Source organism: Vigna unguiculata, chromosome 11 (assembly GCF_004118075.2).
Source record: "Vigna unguiculata cultivar IT97K-499-35 chromosome 11, ASM411807v1, whole genome shotgun sequence".
Lineage (NCBI taxonomy): Eukaryota > Viridiplantae > Streptophyta > Magnoliopsida > Fabales > Fabaceae > Vigna > Vigna unguiculata.
In genome coordinates this window covers 35,701,582-35,723,127 of record NC_040289.1, presented here as the reverse complement: position 1 = coordinate 35,723,127, position 21,546 = coordinate 35,701,582, and the positions used below count along the sequence as shown (strand labels likewise).

At 33.2% G+C, this 21,546-nt stretch overlaps 2 protein-coding genes across 10 annotated transcripts; one reads left to right on the top strand and one right to left on the bottom strand.

Moving 5' to 3' along the window:
* The first annotated feature begins 7,029 nt into the window (after positions 1-7,029).
* Positions 7,030-8,983, top strand: LOC114170059 (dof zinc finger protein DOF2.1). Its single transcript, XM_028055537.1, has 2 exons — positions 7,030-7,429; positions 7,805-8,983. Exons 1-2 carry the CDS (start codon positions 7,403-7,405, stop codon positions 8,696-8,698), a joined length of 921 nt encoding a protein of 306 aa, XP_027911338.1. The 5' UTR covers positions 7,030-7,402; the 3' UTR covers positions 8,699-8,983.
* A 6,087-nt stretch (positions 8,984-15,070) lies between these two features.
* On the bottom strand, positions 15,071-20,805 carry LOC114169528 (interactor of constitutive active ROPs 3). Of its 9 annotated transcripts, XM_028054716.1 has the most exons (6): positions 20,618-20,805; positions 19,640-19,727; positions 19,039-19,104; positions 18,536-18,639; positions 17,142-17,313; positions 15,071-16,917 (listed from the first exon to the last, which is right to left on the bottom strand). In XM_028054716.1, exons 4-6 carry the CDS (start codon positions 18,553-18,555, stop codon positions 15,289-15,291), a joined length of 1,821 nt encoding a protein of 606 aa, XP_027910517.1. In that variant the 5' UTR covers positions 18,556-18,639; positions 19,039-19,104; positions 19,640-19,727; positions 20,618-20,805; the 3' UTR covers positions 15,071-15,288. The 9 variants fall into 9 exon arrangements, with proteins under 9 accessions (XP_027910517.1, XP_027910519.1, XP_027910515.1 ...); XM_028054718.1 differs by lacking the exon at positions 19,039-19,104; XM_028054714.1 differs by lacking the exon at positions 19,640-19,727.
* Between the last annotated feature and the right edge of the window lie 741 nt (positions 20,806-21,546).

The window sequence follows — 21,546 nt, the reverse complement described above, 5'->3', positions numbered from 1 at the left end:
TTAATCAAAATTTCAAATATAAAGACTAAATTTAATATAAAACCCTATGTGATATTCTAGACACTAACACTATTATATGAAATAACAATGATATGATATACGACAAAAAAAATCTTAAAAAATAAATCAAGTAAATAAATAAATTAAAAATACTAAGAATTGATACATGACGTTAATTAAATTATTTTAACAAAAATTAAAATTTAATTTAAAAAAAGTCCAGATTTAACAATTGAAACAAAAATTAGATACAAGTAAGGATTTTAGCATAATAATAATAATAATAATAAAGGTTTAGAAACTTAAATAAAAACTCAAAAAGTAAGTTTATCTTATTTTTATTTAATCATGTTTTATCATATAGTGAGTGAGATAGACTCTTAAGTCGTGTAATTTTTGGATTAAGAGAAAAGGCATGTATACAAAAACTAACTCTGGTTTAAAATTTTAAATCACGTGTGATCTTTTGAGGTGTACCCAAACCCCACAAAATGGTAAAATCTCTCTAGTAACAAATTTAATTAAAATTTAGCTTTTCCAGATTAAAAAAACACACATTAAAAAAAAATCATAATTGGACATGTTTATAGATTAGAAAGAAAAAAAAAACGGAGACCAATGGACATCATAACAATTGTGTTCATTGTTCATCATTTCCCACTTGAGAGACTACGATCAATTCGTTACCAAACACTACCACTCTCTTCCCAACCACCTTCTTCACAGTATTGATCTTTTAAGGACTTTATTGTAATAAAATAAAAGATGTCTGGATAATTTATTTATTTTTAAAAAGATAAATATGTTTTTGGTTTCTCAAGTTTTAGTGAAATTTGTAATTATTTATATTTTAAAATTTTTGACCAATTTAGTTCTTTATTTTTAAAAGTACGTGAATTTAATTTTTTTAACTAAATTTTGTTAAGTTTATCTAACGTTTCAAACACATCTCATAATAGTATTTGAATTGTTTACATTTTTTTGACACATTTTCACTTCAATATTAATTCAAATATTATCATAAAATGTGTTTAAAATATCAAATAAATTTAACAAAATTTGGTAAGAATGATTAAATCTATATATTTCTAAGAATAAAAAACTAAATTGGTATAAAATTTTAAAATAAATTAATTCTAAAATGTTTCAGAGAAAAAAAAAGATATTTAATCCATTTTTAAATTACATGTACCAAAATGCAAAAAAGAAAAGAAAAGAAGAACTATAGACATAGGGTTGTTGGAATTGGAGTGTGAGATTGAGATTCTTTGCTTGAGAAGAGAGGAGAAGTGAGTGTGGGTCCCAGCAACAGGGTCCAAGATTTGACAGTGCTATATTCTATTCTACTCTGTTCTATACTCTATTATTCTATGCTATGGTGTTTGTTTACTCATTCATCTAAAATTAGTGCATTTCACACTTTCTTTTTTTCTTTCTCTATAATGCACATTACTACTATCTATCTATCTATCTATTATTCACTGCACACTACTTCACTGTTCTTTGCTTCTTCCTCGTAAACTGCAATATTCTTCTTTCAAGCCGCATTTCCCATGCCACGTGTTCCAATCACACACTCCTGTCACATTCGCCGGGTCCCACCTCACACCGACCATAACCTTAAAAATCACTTTCCTCGCCGCGCGTAATTTGGTTTCAAACACGCCATTATTCTTAGTTCACACACATCATCTATGTCAAAACAATGTATATGTATACAATATTTCATATTATTTATGCTCCCATTTTTATGTGAATTTTATAAAATTGAGTATGAATAGCAGAAGATCTGAACTCGTGGAGGGATTAATTTTGTGCATCAACTCTTGACACCTAAAAGAAATAGAGAAAAATGAAATAAAAGGATGAATGTAAAAAATTCTGATTTCAGATTAATTAATATCGGTCATTGTATTTAAAATATTTTTTTAAGTTTAAAATTTTATCATAGTTTTATAATTTATAGATATTGTAAATTCGAAACTTCACCGTAATTTTGTTTTTGAAAGATATTCCAGATAAATAAAGGAAGAACATATATTAAAATGGTAAAAACTAAAAACTAAAAAACTGAAAAGTGTAAATTAAATATATAAATCTTATGTATGATTGCTCTTTTAGGAAGTAAATTTACTTGACTATTCACTTGGGAAGCAGAAATTGTTGTAATAATCACCAAACCAATCATAAATTACTGTAATGATTAAAACATTAACCAAAAAAAGCGAGAATATGGGAAACAAAACTTATGCTGCAAAACTAACACGTGTCAACATAGTCAGAACAATCTTAATCCACAAGTTATTGTTCATTCTCTGGATTTGATGTTAGGTAAGAAGTATGATATTAATGGAAGAAGGATAAATTCCTTTTATACTATTTATATTTCAAAAGTATAATTATTAAAATTAGTAACTAGTTAAAAACATTTGTTCTCGCAAACATGATTAGAATAGTAATTTTATTATCATAGCTTAATTATCACAAAATAGAGTTTTTCTTGATGCAAGTTTACAAAAATTAGTTTATATTCAAAAGAAAGTTTCATGCATATCGAATTTCTAGAATGTTTCTTTGGCATTCTGTGCAGAACAAGAAATAGTGTGTACTATTTCCAACATGCTCGGTATTTCCAAAAATGAGGCGCAATGACTTAAAGTAAATTTCAAATAGTATTCCCTCTTCAACAAAACATCGGAAACGGAACTCATTTTTTCCGTTCCTTCTTTAAAAAACTCTAACATTATTCATTCTTTTATTCAACAAAGTGATAGAATAAGGAAACATCACAAGTACTATACATCATAGATAGAAAACCAACATATTAAGATTTGATGTAACGCTTACTACATAATGAAACATTTAATAGACATCACCAAACATAACACTATATTACTGTTAAATTTTCCCACCAAAATAAAAAAACAGAGTTTCGGCGTTTGAGTAACAACGAGGGTTCGTCAGAACCGTAGTTAAAAAGCGTTGTCGATGCAAATTAACGACTTTTAACGTCGATGACTAATATCCCAACATCATTATTATCATTGTTATCTCGAAGTTGTTACGAAGCAAGAACGCGTTGTAATTGGCAAACATTTTTGTCTTTTCTGGTTCATTGGCTAGGCTAGTTCAACGAAATTGTATGCCACAAAAATATTATCCCACTTTCCAATTTGAAGTCTTCACAACAATCTTGCTTTTCTTTTCTTTATGTGATTGTGTTGATCCATTTATTTGTTTAAAATTTTGTTGCAAAGTATCTAACGAACCCATCACATCCTATAGTTGTTAATAATGAGAGTGGTTTATGTTTATTAAACACGAAGGAGCACACAAAATGAGATGACATATCAACCTCAACCATAGAGACAAAGATTCTGCGCGGAAGAAAGAAGTGGGAACACCAACCAGATTCTTTTCTTCACAGAAATGCTAATACAAACAACGTTACCGTATGTGTTGTGTGCCAAGGGGGTGTTTGGGCACAGTTTCCCATCACTCACTTTTACTTTTTTTTTGCTCTCAGTGTTTCCTTTGACTGTATAAATTTGACCAGTCAACAAACATGACTGATCCCTATGATGTTCATGCCTCATTGCCCCACCTACAATCCATGGCCCACCACAAATTTTTTTTTTTTATTTTTTTTTATTTTTTTTGCATTATTTTTCTCAAATATCCATTGCTCAACACACACATGTTCATTTCAATCACCACATGATAACTTATATTATTACTATATATCTATTCTTCTCTCTTTTCCTTTCAATCTATGGTTACTTTGAATACTAGCTAGCAAGGGACTCTTCTTGTAAGGTTACATAGGGTGCACTCAAAGCTAAATTTCTATGGGATCCAAAGGATATGTGTGAAAGTGGGATCAATCATTGTTTGCTAATTTTTTTCCACAAAGCGATAATGACACTATGAATTATAGTTAGTATATATATATTATACTATTTTCCCACCAGCCTCTCCAAAGAATCTGATGATACCAATGGCTACGGGGACATTACACCCAATTTAGCAACAAATCACACAGTATACAACGTACTACCATCACATAATTGGACCATTCTTCTACTTTTTTCTTTCCTCTTTTGAGTGGGGATAATCTATAGATTCTTATGTTGTGTAGCAAAGTTTTGAAAACGGTGTGCTAGTTCAGTTTTGTATATTAGCATCAAGGCTTTTGGGTGTTTCAAGTTTAAATTATATGAAGGAATGTAACAAATTTTTATTACAATTTTGAACCTTGATACTCATATATAATTTAGTTAAATTTTAAACATTATAGTTATATTATTGTTGTTCAGATCTTAAGATGGTTGAGATAACATTGTTATGTTCGATCATTATATATAATATTATCCGTTTTGAAACCTAAAACTTCTTTATTGTATTATCTTTAAAAGATATATCAGAAGATTGAACATAAAAAAGTATTTAAGTTGTCTTTGAAACTAGTGGTTGTATTAAAACAATTCTGATTGTAATTAACTTGGAATAATTAAGATCAAACAAAACTTATATATGGTTATATTTATTTCTCTTTTAACTATTATGCGGGATATCGACAGAATAGCTATGATTGTTAGGTTAGCAATCAGTTCATGTTGGTCTTAATTGTTGGAACTAAAGAGAAAGAAATAGTATGACCCATGATTCATGTAAACCAGTGATTAAATATTTATAAAATGCAATGATGATCGTTAACTTTTCTCTAATCATTTTTGGAACGGTTGTGGAAAAAAAAAAAAAAGGAAGTGGCTCTTTTTTTCACCAGCTAAGCGACAAAACGCCATGTGTGAGGAAATGAATCTGATTAATTAATCTTTAGATTGATTAAAGAAAACAAGAAGACGAAAATAATCATTCTCTTCTGCATTGTCAAATATTGGTAACTATTATTCAATCATTCCCTGTATATTTGGCTTCAGATGAATCTTCGAGTCTGTTGTTTTTCTAAATCAATCGTGTTCCTTACAGTTGCAAGAATTTGCCCTAAATAAAGTAAAGAAATGTTGTATAACTGAGCATATGCATCAAATTTACATTTCAAACTTTGCTCAAATAATTAGAATCTTTAGGTATTGTATCATCTAAACTGTACTTACAAGGGTATGTACCTACGATTGGGTATAAACCTACAAAAACATTCTGATGTTCAAATCAGTGTCTGTCGGAATTTGTAACAAATAGAATTTTAACTTCATAATCACTGTCTAATTATCTAATTAATATTTCATGTCGGTCAGTTAAGGATAACCTTACTTAAGGGGAAATCCTATAACGTACATAAACCCTAATCAGCTGTGGAACTAAACTAACACGTGATTTTTTTTTTTTGTATTTTTCTATGAAAGTATTGAAGATGAAGTTGTTAAGACAGTGTGAAAAGCAACCTTATTTTATTTTCTTTTACTTACTGATATGTTTAATCAGAGATGTATGGATGCAAAATGTGGATTCAGATTGAGCACGATTCTACAGTGAATGTCACGATCCCAACAAGATGAATCGATGAGTGAATGTGGTCTAAGAATCCACATGGATAGATATTCCAACAACCGCACAAACGGGATAAGACATGATGACAGTGGTTAGCAATGTAAAAAGATATACCTCAAATATTGCATGGTGTTTATTTTTCTCAAATCATTAACAGCAAAAGTGTTGTTCTATGTCAAATAAAAACCGTGAATTTAGTATATCGATTATGTTAAAAACATGTTATACTAAGAAGAAGAAGAAGAGTATTAATTAATTTTGGTAAAGTATCGAAGTGTTATAATAGGAAATAATGGGAAATGCGTGTGGAGTGAGAAGGAAAAGAAAGGGCATGCAGGAGGAATTGCATCAATCCAATAAGTGGGAGTTGAGTAAGACAAGTCAGTGACTGTGTTTCAGATTATTATTGATCATCATCAGTAAGAGGGACCACCAGCACCAAAATTGAAGGCCCAAGTGACCCCAAAACAGGTAAAGCAAAAATTGACTCATGAATATGGAGTGAGTGAGTGAGTTAGTGAGTGAATGAGTGAGTGAGTGGTGACAGTAGTACTTGTTAGGTGTGAAGAATCAACCAATAACTCTCAGCCACCAATATAACGTGTTAATTCCCTTCCATCTCTCTGTCTTTACGTTACTGTTATATGTATATATGTATATACTATATACACATATATACATAGTTTTCTTCAAACAAAAAAACATTATGCAGATCACACAGATACAGAATGTTTGAAGTATGGTTGATGGATAATGAGTTAAAAAGATGAAATTTTGTGATGTGGGGATTGAAGAAGAGGGTTGGAATGTGAAGAATTTTGGGGTTTGAAGAGGAAATGGAAAAGAAGGGAATGAAGAGAGGAAAAAGACGAAGCAAGGATGAAGATGAAAATGGAGATCCTCTGTCACTGTCATTAGTGTCCCCTTGCCTGTCCCCAACATCATTACAAATCCACATCACCCGGACATTCAACAAACGACGACAATCCTTCCCTTCCATCAATTTCAATTAATAATATCTTCTTCCTGCTACACCCTCTTGGTCCCACTTCATCATACTTACACACATACCAAACAAAATCCTTTTTTTTTTTTCCATTGCAGCAAACCCTTCTTCGTTTTATTTATTTATTGCTCTCTTTTCTTTACTTGAAAAGAAGAATTGGGTTTAGATTAGATTAGATGGAGGGAATGATTAAAATTTAAAAAAAAGAAGAAGAGACGAACATAGGGACACGAGAGGACGAGGTTTTGTGTTTGGGGGCTGAGAAGATCGCAGAGGTTTTGGTTTTTTTATTTTGTTTTTGATGTTTGGATTTTGTTAAGGTGGTGAAGTGGAGAGAGAGAGAGAGAGTGGTGGATGTGTGGGGACCTATGGTGAGGTGGGGTCCATTAATAGTTGCATCCACGCGAGAGAGGGACCTTGTGTGTTGGGTTTATGTTTATGTTTCTTTTTGTTTTTGTGTTTTTTTTTGGTTCGTATGAAACCGTTGCAGAACGGAATTGGGTAAGTAAGGAAGTGAGAATGCACTAGAATTTTCTTTCTTTCTTAATGCTTTCTCTGCGTGCAAGCCAACCTCATCCATCATCGTGTACGGCAAAAAACATCATTGCATTACACTCCCTTCTCTCTCTTCTCTTTCTCTCTCTTGGGATTGCTTGTGGGGTGCTTTATATATAACTAGTCCTACACAGGTTTCTATTACCTCACTTTGCATGGTCTCTCTTCTATACTCATCTTTCTCCACTTTCCCTTCTCTCTCAAGTACTCTCCTACACACACAAACACACCAAACTCCATACCCACATACACAATCTACCAAAAGCTCTTACCTTTCGAGTTCTTAAGTTATCACTTAGATCAGAAGTGCATATATTTTCTTTTGTATGGATGGATCCTTCCACCGGACAACACCAGGTAAATATAAAACAAAACAACGTATTTTAATTGTGTCTTTCGTGGATTCTTATTGTCTGGTTTTGTGTTTTCAATTTTTAGTTCATGAGATCAGTTTAGAACAGAGAAGTTATATATCTTGGTTTTGTTTTATATTTAACATTTTTATAGGAAACTTCTGTCCTCCCTCGTTATTCTAAACCATATACTTTACTATTCATGGTGTTTTCCATGTAATTGATATGTCTCTCAAGCTGAAAAGTAAGGGGAAAATTCCCCTTGAATGCAATAAAGTACAAAATCTGGAAGTTTAAATTAACCCTTTTGTATGCATGTTATAACATGGAGTCAAATTGGTTAATTTGGATGTGTTTTTTGTGTTTTTGTTTGTTGCAGCAAATGTCGAACCAGTCATTGGAGAACATGTTGGCATGTTCAAAAGCACAGCAAGAGAGGAAGCCAAGGCCTCAGCCAGAACAAGCTCTGAAGTGTCCCAGATGTGACTCAACCAACACCAAATTTTGTTACTACAACAATTACAGTCTTTCCCAGCCGAGGTACTTCTGCAAATCCTGCAGAAGATATTGGACCAAAGGAGGAACACTGAGGAATGTTCCAGTGGGAGGAGGGTGCAGGAAGAACAAGAGGTCATCATCGTCGTCATCATCTTCATCTTCAAAGAGAATCCAAGATCAAGGATTCACACCCAATCCAAACAACCCTCTCACTGGTCTTCCTTCGTTGTCTTATGACTCCAGCGACCTCACTCTTGCACTGGCAAGGCTGCAAAAGCAGTCATGTGGGCAATTGGGTTATGATGAACATGACTTTTCAATTCTGGGGAACCCCACAAGCACCCCTTGCGATATCCTTGGGAACCCTGGCATGCACCACTCTTCCACAAACCCAGGGTTCTTGGATTCTCTCAGAAGTGGGTTCCTCGGAACACAAAGCAATGTTCAGAATCTGTACTATGGATATGGGAATGGGGACATGGGGGAGGTGGACAATGGCAATGCTTGTGCTGGTGCTGGTGGTGGGGTTAGTGGAGAGATGATGCTGCCTTATGATCAAGAAATGAGTGTTGCAACAACACAAGCAGTCACAGTGACCACCATGAAACAAGAACTTTGCAATGCAAGGGAGCAAAGTGAGAGTAGTAGGGTGCTGTGGGGTTTCCCATGGCAACTCAATGGAGACACCAACATGGCTGAACTTGACTCAGGAAGAGCTAATTGGAATGGCCTCACTTCATCTTGGCATGGACTTCTCAATAGTCCTCTAATGTAGACACAATCGTCAAGCTAAGGCACTGATGATTATTTCCACAAGTGTTTGATGAAAAACAAAAACAAAAACAAAAACAAAAAAACAGTCTAATTAGGATTTTCAATCCTCTCGAGTGCTGAGGTTAATAGGGGTTTGGTTGATTCCCTTGAATCATCTTCTTTTACTTTCTTGTTGTTTTGTTTTTCTTTTTCTCTTTTTGCTCCTTAAATTGTCAAATTTTTTGTACTACTATCCTTTAATTGGTGAATAGTCTAATGAAAATTTCAGAGGTTGTTTGCTAACCAAGTCAATGAAGTTGGAGAGAAGTAGATATAGAGCATCAATCATCATTTCCTTATTTGACAGATGAGAGAGTGAGAGAGTGAGAAAGAGCGAGCATGAGAGTGATGTTTCATGGTTTAATGCAGAACTACTCTCTGAACAGTTAGAATCATTTTCTTTCAGGAGCTTTGAATTTATAATTAGTGATAGTTTCGAGATATTCTTCTACGATTGCATCTTATTCTCACCAGGTAGATTCTTAGAACATGTTTGTTCTGACTATACTGACTGCTATTACTGAAATGCAGCATTAAATTAAATTAAAGTGGTTACCGTAGTTCCATTGTATATATGTTATGACATGATAGTGGAGGTGAATGAGGTGATAAGAATTTTAGAATAGAGATTTCAGTGAAGCATCAGCGCCAAGTTCGGTGAGGATTTTGTCTCTCTCTTAGGCACTTGGCAGACCAAATCCAACACAGGATTTTGGCGTGAGGAAATGGTCAGTAATTAGTTTGAAAATTGTTTGAAGTGGCTTAATCAAATGACCATGGTTTGAAATGTGGCATAAAAAAATGAATGGAGTCAGAGGGAGAATCTGATTTGTTTGAGAAATGGTTTGTTTTGGGTATGAAAACATGAAAATAGAGAGTCTCTATGTGCAGCTGTATAGCATTGAAGAAGTGATTAGTGTTGTGTCCTGAATTAAGGGTAGAGAGATTGGTGGGAAGTGATGGTGATATTTAATTAGATGATTGTGATATGAGAAATTATTATTATAGAAGTAAAGGGACTGAATTTTTAAAATTGACCGTCACATTCATTCACCTCAAAGAGCAACAAGTACTGGACCTACTTTGGTTGGAGTTTCAAATGAGAAGGAGTGGAGCAAGTACATCTAGTCAAAGTCTTCAACTAGCACTATCTCTTTGCTTATCTGACAAACCACATGCCACAAACATCATACTATATTATTCTCTCTAAATCTTTTCCTAAGTTTCTTAACCTCAATTAAATTAAGACTATTATTTGGTATCTTTTAAAAGAAGGGATTTTGTTACTTTTCCGCTTAAAATCACTTCAGTACCACATCATTCAAACTGTGATTGGTGGAAGGTTATAAAAACCCCTTCTTTTCTTGTATAACTAATATCTCATTATGCCGAGAAGTCGAAATCAACGTTAATCTAAAGGAAGATTCCTCTTTCAATTCTTTAAGATGTTTTTTAGGATAAAATTGTGATGAAATTTTACTTTTAAAATAAATAATATCTCGAATATAGTGATTGATTCGAGAAAAAGTATATCATATGAAAAAAAATGATTCATTTTTTAGGGGAGATTGTTAGAACAGTTCAAATCTAAGTATGAGTCAAAAGTCACACATTGGATAAAATAGATAAAGTTAAACGCTATATAAGAATAAAGATTCATAATATCATTGTCTTAAGATTTTGGGTAAAAGTGGTATCAAATATTTTATACCTGTAAAACTTATATCAGCACTTGAGAGTTACTAACCATATCAGCACGTAAGTTGTTTCTGGTTTGATAATATTATTAGTATATTCTTTTAAAATGAGACAACAACCACAACAAAGAATCCTGAGAAGACTAATACCATATTCTGTCTTTGAAATTGTCTTATGTAAGATAATAATTATATCAGTTATTCAAACTTGGAATTAGAAGTTCCTGTTGATGAACCTTAGTTTCACGTGTTACACTAAAACATTGCTACCCACGACAACAACTTACGTAAATAATTAGATATCATCTACCACAAGAGGTAAGGATTAATAAATCGACATAAGTTAACAAGAATCAAGCATAATTGGAAAAGAATTTCGTAAACATCTTCATCGTAGATGACATCTTGGAATGGATATACATCGGATTGAACCTTCACAACATTGAACCTAACTCCAAAAATATCTGCAACAGCATGCCCTTTTCAGCCAAAACCAGCAATAAGCACTTTGTCCTGCATAAGTCATAACCAGAATCAATTTTTCACTGGAAGGGAAAAAGGACTAAAAAAGAAGCAATATGCACTTACATTTTATTCGCACAAAGGCTCCAATATTCTTTCCATTTATGATTAATTGAGCTCGACCACATTTTTTTTAATAGCAGAATTTGGTTGTTTAGCTTCAATCCCACTGTAAAATATGTCAGTTTAGCTGAACCTTTTGTTCCAGCTTATGGAGAATTTTCAAGTAAAAATAGCATACATACAATCAAAAGAAAAGTATATATGAGGCTAACACTTTTTCTAGAACAATTCCTTTAGCATGAGACAATCCCCAATACATTAATTACAGTGCATAGTATGAACATATTATTTAGCATAAATCCATGTTGAACATTTCTCTTTCAAAACATGAAAATTTGTGATGGTGAACTAAATTACCTTAAAATTCAAATAAATAGTTAAAAAGTGAGCTTTAAGTCTAACTCAACTCCACAAAACAACTTTTAAGGTAAAGTTTGCACCTCACTTATATACTATGAAATTGTCTTATCTCTAGTCGATGTGGGACTTCCAATACACCTCTCACACCGAAATATATACATCTTGTACATGAGACTAAAAATTAATGAGTGGTCCGTTAGTGATCCGAAAGCCAATGAAACAGAATATCCAAAAATTCTCGCTAAAATAATTTTTTTTTTTAATAATAGCTCTAATATCATGTTAAATGTTACAACACAAATTGATAAGATAAATTCATCAACTGCCGCATAAGAGTAATTCGCGTCAAATAGATGTGTTTTAGCCTTAAACTTTCGTTGTAATGCAATTTGGTAAATAACGGTTCCAACAGTTTTTAGCATTAACAATGTAATTGATAGAAAGAAAACCTTGTTGTTTTGCAGAGATTGGAATTAATGTTAAAAGGATAAAGAAAAAAGAGAGAACGAAAGAATGAATTAAAGGTGTATGAGAGAACGACCTACGGTTTCAGAGATTGTGGGAGTAAAGTTGAAGAAGTGCTATGCATTGCTATGGATTCAGAGAAAGTGGAAAGTACAGTTTAAAGCACGCAAGTCTCAAACAGTGCTGCGTCTACAAAGGAAAGGTTAACTCTTTTTTTTTTTTTTTCAGTTTTTTACATGCTGCAAGATTTTACTTTTTACACCGTTCTTTATTTAAAATTTAACATGAAAGAATTTTTATGCAATAAAAATTTATAAATAGAAATTCATATTTGTAATCTAAAGTAATTTTACGATAATTTCATATTAGTTATATTTTTCTTTTCCAATGATGATAGGAACGAAAAGGCACTATTTTATTTTCTAAATTTTCTACCATTTAAATATTTCCATGATTTTTTTCTTGATTCAAATAAGATATCAATTTGGCATTTCAACTATGCTTATACGAGTCCATTAATAATTGGTCAAAAAAATCAAAACATGGTAAACCATACCAAATCCGTAATAATATTTATCAAAAATCTAAATAAATACATATATATACTTTTTTTAGTCATTTAACTTTTTTTTCTATCATTTTTTTTTGTTTTTTTCCAATTCTTTCATACACACTTTTCATATTCACATTATTTTTGTATTTTTAATCTTTGTATTTTTTGACTAATTTAATTTTTCTCTCTTATTCTTCTGTACGCCTTCAAATTTTCAACAATTATATTAAATAAATTTTGTAAGACATGTTTTTTTGTTTAGTGAGGATGATTTTAAGAAAATAAAATTATTTAGTTATTCATTTCTAAAATTCATATCTTTATATATATATATATATATATATATATATATATATATATATATATATATATATATATATGTGGAGGTGCAAGAGAAAGTTTATGGAGGTGCAGCGAGAAACAAACTAAAGCATATTTGTTTTTTTTGTGTGTGAAAGGAAATGCTCGGTAATGGCTACAAGCGAGCATTGAGCTAAATTACACACACAAATTTTAATAGGCCCAAATGAAATAACATTATTTTAGAAGTTTTACGAGAAGAATTGCCATGAACCAAGATACAAAAACCCAACACCAGCTCTAAATGGAAATGGCATTTAGACAATAAGAAAAAAAAAATGCAAAGAATAAGCCCAAATCAAATGTAAACAACATATAATTATTAAATACCTCATCAACAAATATATAAATGGACTTTTTGTACCTAGTTAAAATTGGACCTTTTTTATTCGGCTTTTTCTGCTTCTTATAGTTTACATGTTCATATTAACCATTAAAAAATAAAAATAAATGTATATAATTTTTATTTAATTGCCTTAAATATTTTGAGCGAGATGACATGTGAGTAAAATATTTAAAAATAATATATAACTCAAATATTATCCTAAAAACATCTTTAACAAAGTAAAATAATTTAGATCTATCATAAGTTAAAATAATTTAATCTAATTAAATTAAAAGAATTATATCTATTTATTTTTAAAATTTAAAAATAAAATTTTATCAAAATTTAGACATATTTCAATTTATAACCAAAAATTAAAATATCCCCTCACAGCAACATGCAGTTGCCGCAACAATTATATTCAATATCGTTATTGTTTATTCTTGGTTGCATCTCTAACTACACGTCGATTCTTCTTTGCATTCTTTGAGAGGAAGAAGATGAGAATAAAACGTCACGTTTAACGGAAATTTTATTTCGAACGAGCTAGGGAAGCCCGAATACCCTGATGGGTTGGACTGGGCTGCTTGACAACCCGGACAGGTCGTGTCCGACGACCGACCTGTATGGATTTGGCAGATCTGACGACCCACACAACAGATTGAGTCGGCTTGATGACCCGATTAGGTTGAGTCGGCCTGATGACTTGGACGGACCGTGCCAGATGACCTGTACAAACCATGCCAGATGACCCGTTCGGATCGGACAGGCCTAACGACCCTAAAGGGCCAGGCGAATCCAATGACTCAATCGTCTGAGGTCGAGCCGACACAAAGACTAGACCTGTCGACCCTGAGCCGACGACATAAAGTTTAATAATACATTTTAAAAAATAATATAATTTTCATATTTAAAAAGAAAGTCTATGGGCAGGTTTTTTTGCCATGTGGGTTTTGTGGGCTAGGACCTAACCTTGTGGGTTAGGCCAAATTGATAACTTTAACCAAATTATATCGTGTCGCCCTTAAGGACACAAATTTTAGAAAATTAAATTTAAATTTCTTTTATCAAAAATATATTCTAGATTTTGATCTTGATATAAATATTTGGACTGGATTTAAATTTTGATCCAAATATTTGGGTCTGGATTTTAAAAAAATCTAAACTAATTTTGCTGAAAAAATGAATTTAGTTAAAAAATCTAATCCAATTATTTAGATCTAAAATGGATTGGATCATTAAAAATTCAATCCATGACCATCCCTAATTATTGATTAGTTTAATCCAAAATTTAGAAACGAGTATCATTTCGTTACCAAAATGTTTTTATATTCAGATTAACATTTCCATGATGAAAGAAAGTGTAGTTGCTTTCTGTAGAATGAAGAAAAAAATGTCTAGAGTTGTTTTCACCTATATATACTATCACTTTGTTCGTTTAGTATTTCTTAAATATTTTGTTCTACAAAATTTGGTTATCCTTTTTTTAGCACATTTTTTTTTACTGGAATGTAACAAACTATTTGAACAAATGAGGAAATATCTCTAAGGTGCAACAAACTATTTCAAAACTCAGATTTTGAACGAAAAATTGATTATTGAGTAATAAATTTTGTTTTAGAAAGAAATTTAAAAACCAAAAATGTGTGAAAAATAAACAAGCTCACGTTTGCTTACTGGAGCAAATGCCAAAAATTGTTTTAGAAAGAAGTTTAAAAACCAAAAATGTGTGAAAAATAAACAAGCTCACTTTTGCTTACTGGAGCAAATGCGTAACCTTTTTTTCTATGAAAATTATCCATGGATACCAGTTAATAATAATAACAATGATAATAAAAGACTGTTTCTAAAAAGAGTTAGGAACATTTACAACGTGTAGTACTGTCTTCAAATACTGCACATTATTCTCAAGTTTACATTATCCAAATACTGCGCATCAGTGAAAAAAATAGTTCAGGAAGTGAAACAGTGTGCATTATGAGACTACAATTATGTGCATCATCATGTGAAGCTTAATGTATTCAATAACTAAACACCAGCGTTTGAAGTACACTTCACAAACAGTTTCTGACGGAGAAGGATTTACAGTGCAGATTGGAAGGCAAGGATGAGACAAAATTGCAAAAGACATAAATAAACATCACATGAACACACTATTATTGAACTAAAATTCAGAACATAACAACATACATAAAACCAGACACTCACTATTTCTGAGGCTTCTTCCACAAGACCCCGAACTTCTTCAGCATGTTACCATTTTTCTTTCTCTGGAAATCATCATCCATGTCTTCAGCATAGGGTGAGCACTTGTAGTTGTTGTTATCCAGAGACACAGTTCTCTCTGTGATTTTCCCATTGTTCCCTGATGAAAGCATAGCAGCAGCTGCTTCTGCAGCCTTTCTCCACTGATCAGACTGCACCTTTAGTCTTCTCAGTTCTGCTTCCATTTCTAAATTTGCTGCTTGTGCTGCTTCTAGCTGCTCAGTCACTCTTGCAGCCTTCTTGTTGCTCCTATCTGCTTCCTCCATCACAATCCCAAGTTTCATCAGAGCCTCTTTTTCGGCCACCTTAGCTCCCTCTACCTCAGCTGCAACTTCCTCACTCACTTTGCCACCACCATCTGAGAGCTTCTTGATTTCCATCTTCAGCATTTCATTCTCCTCAGATATGCTTTGCAGTGTTGTCTCCTTGTCCATCATCTCTGACTTCAGTTCAGCCACACATTCTTCTAGTCTTTTAGTTTCCATCTTGAGTTCATGCTCATTTTTGGATGCCATGCTCTCTTGAAGCTTGGTGTTCAAGTTCTCATTCTCCTCCACAATGCCTTGTAACTCAGTTTCCTTATCCATTAGGTTAGCCTTCAACTCTTCAACGTCAGCTTTCTTCCTTTTCAACTCAGCCTCAAGCTCACCTTCCCTCTTACCGGTTTCAGATTTTATCTGCTCCACAAGTTCATATGCATTTCTGATCTGCACCGTGCTTTGGATCTTTTCTTCTTGGTATTTAGTCTCAGCAGTTTCTACGGCAGATTGCAGGCGTCTAACCTCAGACTTCAAAGAAACAACTTCTGCTTCTACATCATAAGAACCCTCTCCCTCTATCGATATTTCAGGTTGGTGTTCAAATTTGTTACTGATGGGGTCTTTCTGAAGCATGCTAACAAGTGCCTCTAGTGAGTTTACCCGTGCTTTGGACTGGTCCAACTCCAAAGCAATAGTATTGTAGCCATCAACAGCTTTTGCAACATCTGCTCTTAGGATTTCAATAGCATTTTTTGCAGCCTCATGCTGCAACATGGTTTCACTGACCAATGCTTGGGCCTGAGCTTCAGATTCTTTGTAATCCCTTAGTTGGTTTTTCATGGTCTCCACAAGAGAAAGAGCTTCAGACAAGTTCTGCTTCATGTTTAGTAGCTCCGTGTCTGCTGATTTTGCCTGTTGAGATTGTGCACTCTCACAATTGGCTACCAATTCAAGTTCGGTCTTGAGCATCTGAATTTCATTCATTGCAGAGGCCAAGGCAGAAGACTCAACTGAGAGCTGCTTTTTGGAGGCCTCAAGTTCAGATTGGCATGCCATATCACGCTCATCTATGATTTTCTGCAGCTCAAGAACACGACCTTCTCCGGCAGCACAAAGATCCAGAACGTGTTTCTGTGACTCTTCAAATTTTGCAGATAGAGCTAGTAGTTGCTCCTTGGACTCCAGGGCATCTTGCTGCGCTTGCCTCTTGCTTGATTCAGACAAAACAAGCTGATCCATCACCTTCTTCAAATCATTTTGCAGTTGAGAAATTTGAGACTCTAATTCAGATATTTTGCTGGGGCGCTTCCTCTAAAACAACACAAAATTACAATGCTTCATTGTTCACCACAAATTTCAAGGCTAGGAAAAAACTGTACTGATAAATTATAGAAAACAACTCATTATAAGCTACTATAATATCAAAGGAAAAAAGCATCTGAATAGAGATTGTAGTTCTTATCATCAAGGTTTTCTGTTCCAACATATCTAGTTGAAATTTGCAGTTAAAGTATCATTTGAAAAGGAAACCGTACCTCAACAACTGGGCTTCTGGGTGATCTGCGATCAGTGACTTTGGGGCTTCTCTCCTTTGATGATTTATTAGCCTGACTTGAAGAAGATACAGAATCAGTATCCACAGTAGTAGGCCTGAGTTGGCGCACAGCACGAGGAGACACCTTCTGAGGAACCTCAGAGGAACCACTTCTGAAATCAATTTACAAAAACGTAAGCAAGTGAACTTCACTGTGGGAAATGTAAACCCATATCTCTCCATTCTCGCCTCAAATATCTTGTTGCCATGCTAAACAGTATCCTCACACTCACATTGCAGCAGAAATCCTTTAACGTGATATAGAACTTAGACTAGATAAGGCGAACCATTCTTCAAAGCGAAATTTAAACAAACACATGGAGGCTAAAATACAGAGCAACAACCACCGGAGAAGATTCCAACAAGTTACAACAAAGTCTTCCTAGTATAACATAGAGTCATCATCATCTTTATAAATTCCGTTTGAAAAAGAAAAGTTCTCTAGAAAAATTTAAAGACGCTTAAAAGTTACAAGAAAGTCTTCCTAAAACAACATGGGTGTCATCAACTTCATAAATTCTGTTTGAAAATGCAAAGTTTCTTCCAAGCACAAACGAAAATAACTCCAACAAGTTACAAGAAAGTCTTCTCGACGCATAACTTAGGCGCCATCAGCTTCATAAATTCAGTTTGAAAATGAGATGTGTCTTCCAAGAACATGTTAGGAACTATTTTCAATTACCTAACACGGTGATTAACAGTGAAATTGCAATAACAGATTTCTAGTAATTGAAAGAGAATCTTATTTGTTTTTTCAAATAGAAAAAACAAAGCTTTGTTCATTCATTAGAGTTGGTGATAACTGCCCCGGGTCCCAATCTTCATTATTCCATTCCGCAGTTATAGGGAGGAACCACATTAACCAAACAAAATGGAACCAAAAAGGAGAGTGCAGAAGGATGATTAGGCCTATAGATTTGGAGACAACTATGATTACAAATCATCCAATTGTTCAACAAATTGGTCCAGTTTGTCGTATCATATAGATAAATCAATAACATATTATTTAGGTAAACTCAATAATGTCTTTTCAATGTAATGGTATCTTTGGTTAGCTTTCAGCAATTGATATATTTCACATATAAAGGGAAAGTCCAGCAAAATTAATTAAACGAGAAAATTAGTTAGACTTGACTAATTGCTGTAAACAAAGTGAAGAATAAATAGAGAACTTATATCTATTAGCATTTTTCTCCTGATTTAGAAACACAACACATACCAATGTAAACAACACCACTGAAAACTCTTGGCATGTTTTAAAACCAGAAATCATTTTGAAATAGCAAACATTAATGAAACAGCATAAGAACAATGCACCAGTTCATCAAAGGTTACCTTGTCTTTGGTGTCTGCATGGCTTAATTGCCTCTTGTCCAGTAAAGAGAAACCAGTTTAATAATTTGGGCCTCGCTGCTTGAATGCTCCCTGACCCACAATGACTGTAACAGTTCAGACAACATATCACACACAGAGACAAGAGAATCCAATGAGAAGGTGGAAGTTATGGAAAAAAAATAAATGTGTTCATGCAGGATGTTATCATCTTCTTATCTTCACCTCATAAGCCATAAATGCAGAAGATTTGCTCAATAGGGTTTTCACTTCAATCTTAAAAAAAGCACCTTTACCTAATAATATATAACTACTTTATAAAGATAGTTAAAAAGAAAACACTTCATTACAACATTCTTAAGTGTCAATTATAATAAAACTGTGTAAAAACATGTCTCTGGAAAATGTTATGGACACCACTATCAAAGGAACAAAAGTCAAGTAAATTGGCATAAACACAAAATGTGTAGCACAGGTCCACACATGAGGGAAAACGTTCTCATTACCAACTGATGCTATGATAAGCTGTTTCAGGCTAAGAGCACCCAGTAATGATCAAGAGGGGCCTACAACTACAACAACAGAAAATGATGAAATTACACAGGTGCCCAACATCTGCAAATCTCTGAAAATGAAAATACCAACTTGCCCCTGTGAGTTAATGAACTAACAGTAACAGATCCAACCAGAACCTGATCAAAGAAAGCTTCAAAATTTGTGTCCAAACCAAATGTTACAGACCATTACACCAAAACCGAGACTTTTTAGCACAATGTTGTAATGTTGGTTAAATCTAGCTATGCCCACAAAAACCCATCAAAAACCTAAAAAAAAAATCAGACTTTCGAGGAGTTTGGACTTCATTTCAGAAATCTGGTTCGAATCAGGGTTTTCTCACCAACCCACTATAACCTGCAAATCACATTGGATCCGGTAACCCGTTTTGAAACCTCTGTTCCATGTATACATGTACTAGGGGCATTATTGTAAACATGAAAACGAAAATGAAAATGTCTTAGCCCCAATTTTGCCGTGAAAGTAGGCATGGTCCACTGAACAAGAGTTTAGGATGTGAAGTTGTTGTGATATGAACACAAACCATTTTACCTAAAACCGCTCAAACCTTCTGATTCTGTCTGCCAGATGACCACTCCACTAGGCTCTAACCCATTTCACATTTTTTTTCACACCATTGCTTCAATGAGGAAACAAACAAGATGTTCATATAACATGTTGTAGTTGAATTTCGTGACAGAACATGTTCTATGTTCTATGTTCTATGTTCTATACATGCGCATTGCAGAACAGAAAAACGGCAAGACAGAGAAGGGAAAACCTCTGCCCCTAAGAGGTCACTTCATGCAAGGAATCTCTCTGGGAATAAGGGGAATCAATCACGTGTTACAGGAAACGAGAAAGCATGCAAAAACGTTGAACTCGACAGAACTCGACAACGAAAAGGAAGATGGTGTAAGGAAGGAAAACAGAAAACAAAACAAAAAATCCATCTTTTGAGAATGAAATGAGAGAAAGTAGAGAGATTAATTTATTGGGCATAAATAAAAAGCTGAAGAAGCAGATAAAGAAACAGACAAAAGAAGTACATTGTAGAATAGCCCCTTTTTCTTAATATATTCTTTTTGCTTTTGCAAAAGGATGAGTGAAATATATTATACACGAAAGCTACGAAACCTTGCAGCTAGCTCGAATATTGATGTGAGTTTGTTTTGGCATAACTTTTGACAAGAAAAAAAGCGCTTTTGAAGGGAGAAAAAACAGAAAGAGTTGCAGAAGAAACATCACATTTCAGGCTCAACAAAGTAACGTCTTTATTTTGGAGAGTTAAGAAGCAAAACGAGTTTTCTTAAAGATAAAAAAAGATGAAACTGTGAAGCAACAAAACATAACTAATATCCCAATTCAAAAGAGAATAATCCTTTGAAAGAACCTTGGGGTTTGAAGTTTCTCTGAGCAATGTGGGACTTTGAAGTGTGTGGTGGTGTCTTACCACTTTGCATTGAGAAAAAAAGTAGAATGTGGATAGAGATTATGTAAGAGTGTAAAGATGGATCCATGAGTGCTAACCTTGTTTAACGTTGTGCCTGGTCTGGCATGTTGTGTTGCAGTGGTTTGGTTTTGTGTGTGAAGTGGAAGGTAACAAAGGAAGGTGAAATGAAAGATAAAGGGAGTGAATGTTGAGTGTTGAATAGTGATAGGAGAGTGAAAGATGAAAGAAGGAAACAAAATAGTACAGTCTTTGTCATTTGATGAAGGGAAGAGTGAAGTATTAATCGGTTTGAAATAGGAGTTTGAGTCCGCACACTGCACTCCATGTGTCCTACCCTATTATTCTCACCTGCTCCTTACACTTTTTTTCCAACTTCTTTTCTTAAACTCTTAATTAATTCAAACCTCATTTTTTAGTCTGATTTAAAAAGTGAGGAAGACTTTCGTTTGCTGTTGTCTTAAAAAAAATATTTTTTTTAATATTAGTTTTTAGTTTTATTTGGGAGGAGTGGAACTCACTATCTTTTTTATTTTCTCTTTTAAATTTTTTAAATTTATATCTGTAAAATATATTAATGATCATTATTTTGAAATTTTAAAATATATTAAAAAAATTAAAATATCAATTTTGTGCATTTTTAATATTTGATGTAAGAAAATCATGTTTGGTTGATAGAGAAGTTAAAGAAAAATTTATTCTCTTTGATTTAAATTTTATATCTACTATTGATTTTAGGTATTTCTAAACAATTCATTAATATGAATTGATTTTACAAATTAATTTTGAAATGTAAAAATTTGACACATCCAAAATTAGTGTAAAAAAGTATTTTGAAGCCTCATCAGATAAACATTACCAAAAATCTATAAAAAAAAAAAAACTAAGTTCAGATATTTCATATAATACGTTTGTGCTGAATTGGTTTTATTCTTGTTTCTCATCTCACATGCAAGGGACCACAATCACTCTATCCCACAAATCTTCATTTTTCGTTTTCTCACACATC

Bases quoted from the DNA above. Each gene is read 5' to 3' on its own strand.
- LOC114170059 (XM_028055537.1), top strand. From the start codon at position 7,403: ATGGATCCTTCCACCGGACAACACCAG. The intron at 7,430-7,804 runs GTAAATATAAAA...TGTTTGTTGCAG, and splicing joins CTTCCACCGGACAACACCAG to CAAATGTCGAACCAGTCATT.
- LOC114169528 (XM_028054716.1), bottom strand. From the start codon at position 18,555: ATGCAGACACCAAAGACAAG. The intron at 17,314-18,535 runs GTAACCTTTGAT...AATTGATTTCAG, and splicing joins ATGCAGACACCAAAGACAAG to AAGTGGTTCCTCTGAGGTTC. The intron at 16,918-17,141 runs GTACGGTTTCCT...GTGTTGTTTTAG, and splicing joins CCAGAAGCCCAGTTGTTGAG to AGGAAGCGCCCCAGCAAAAT.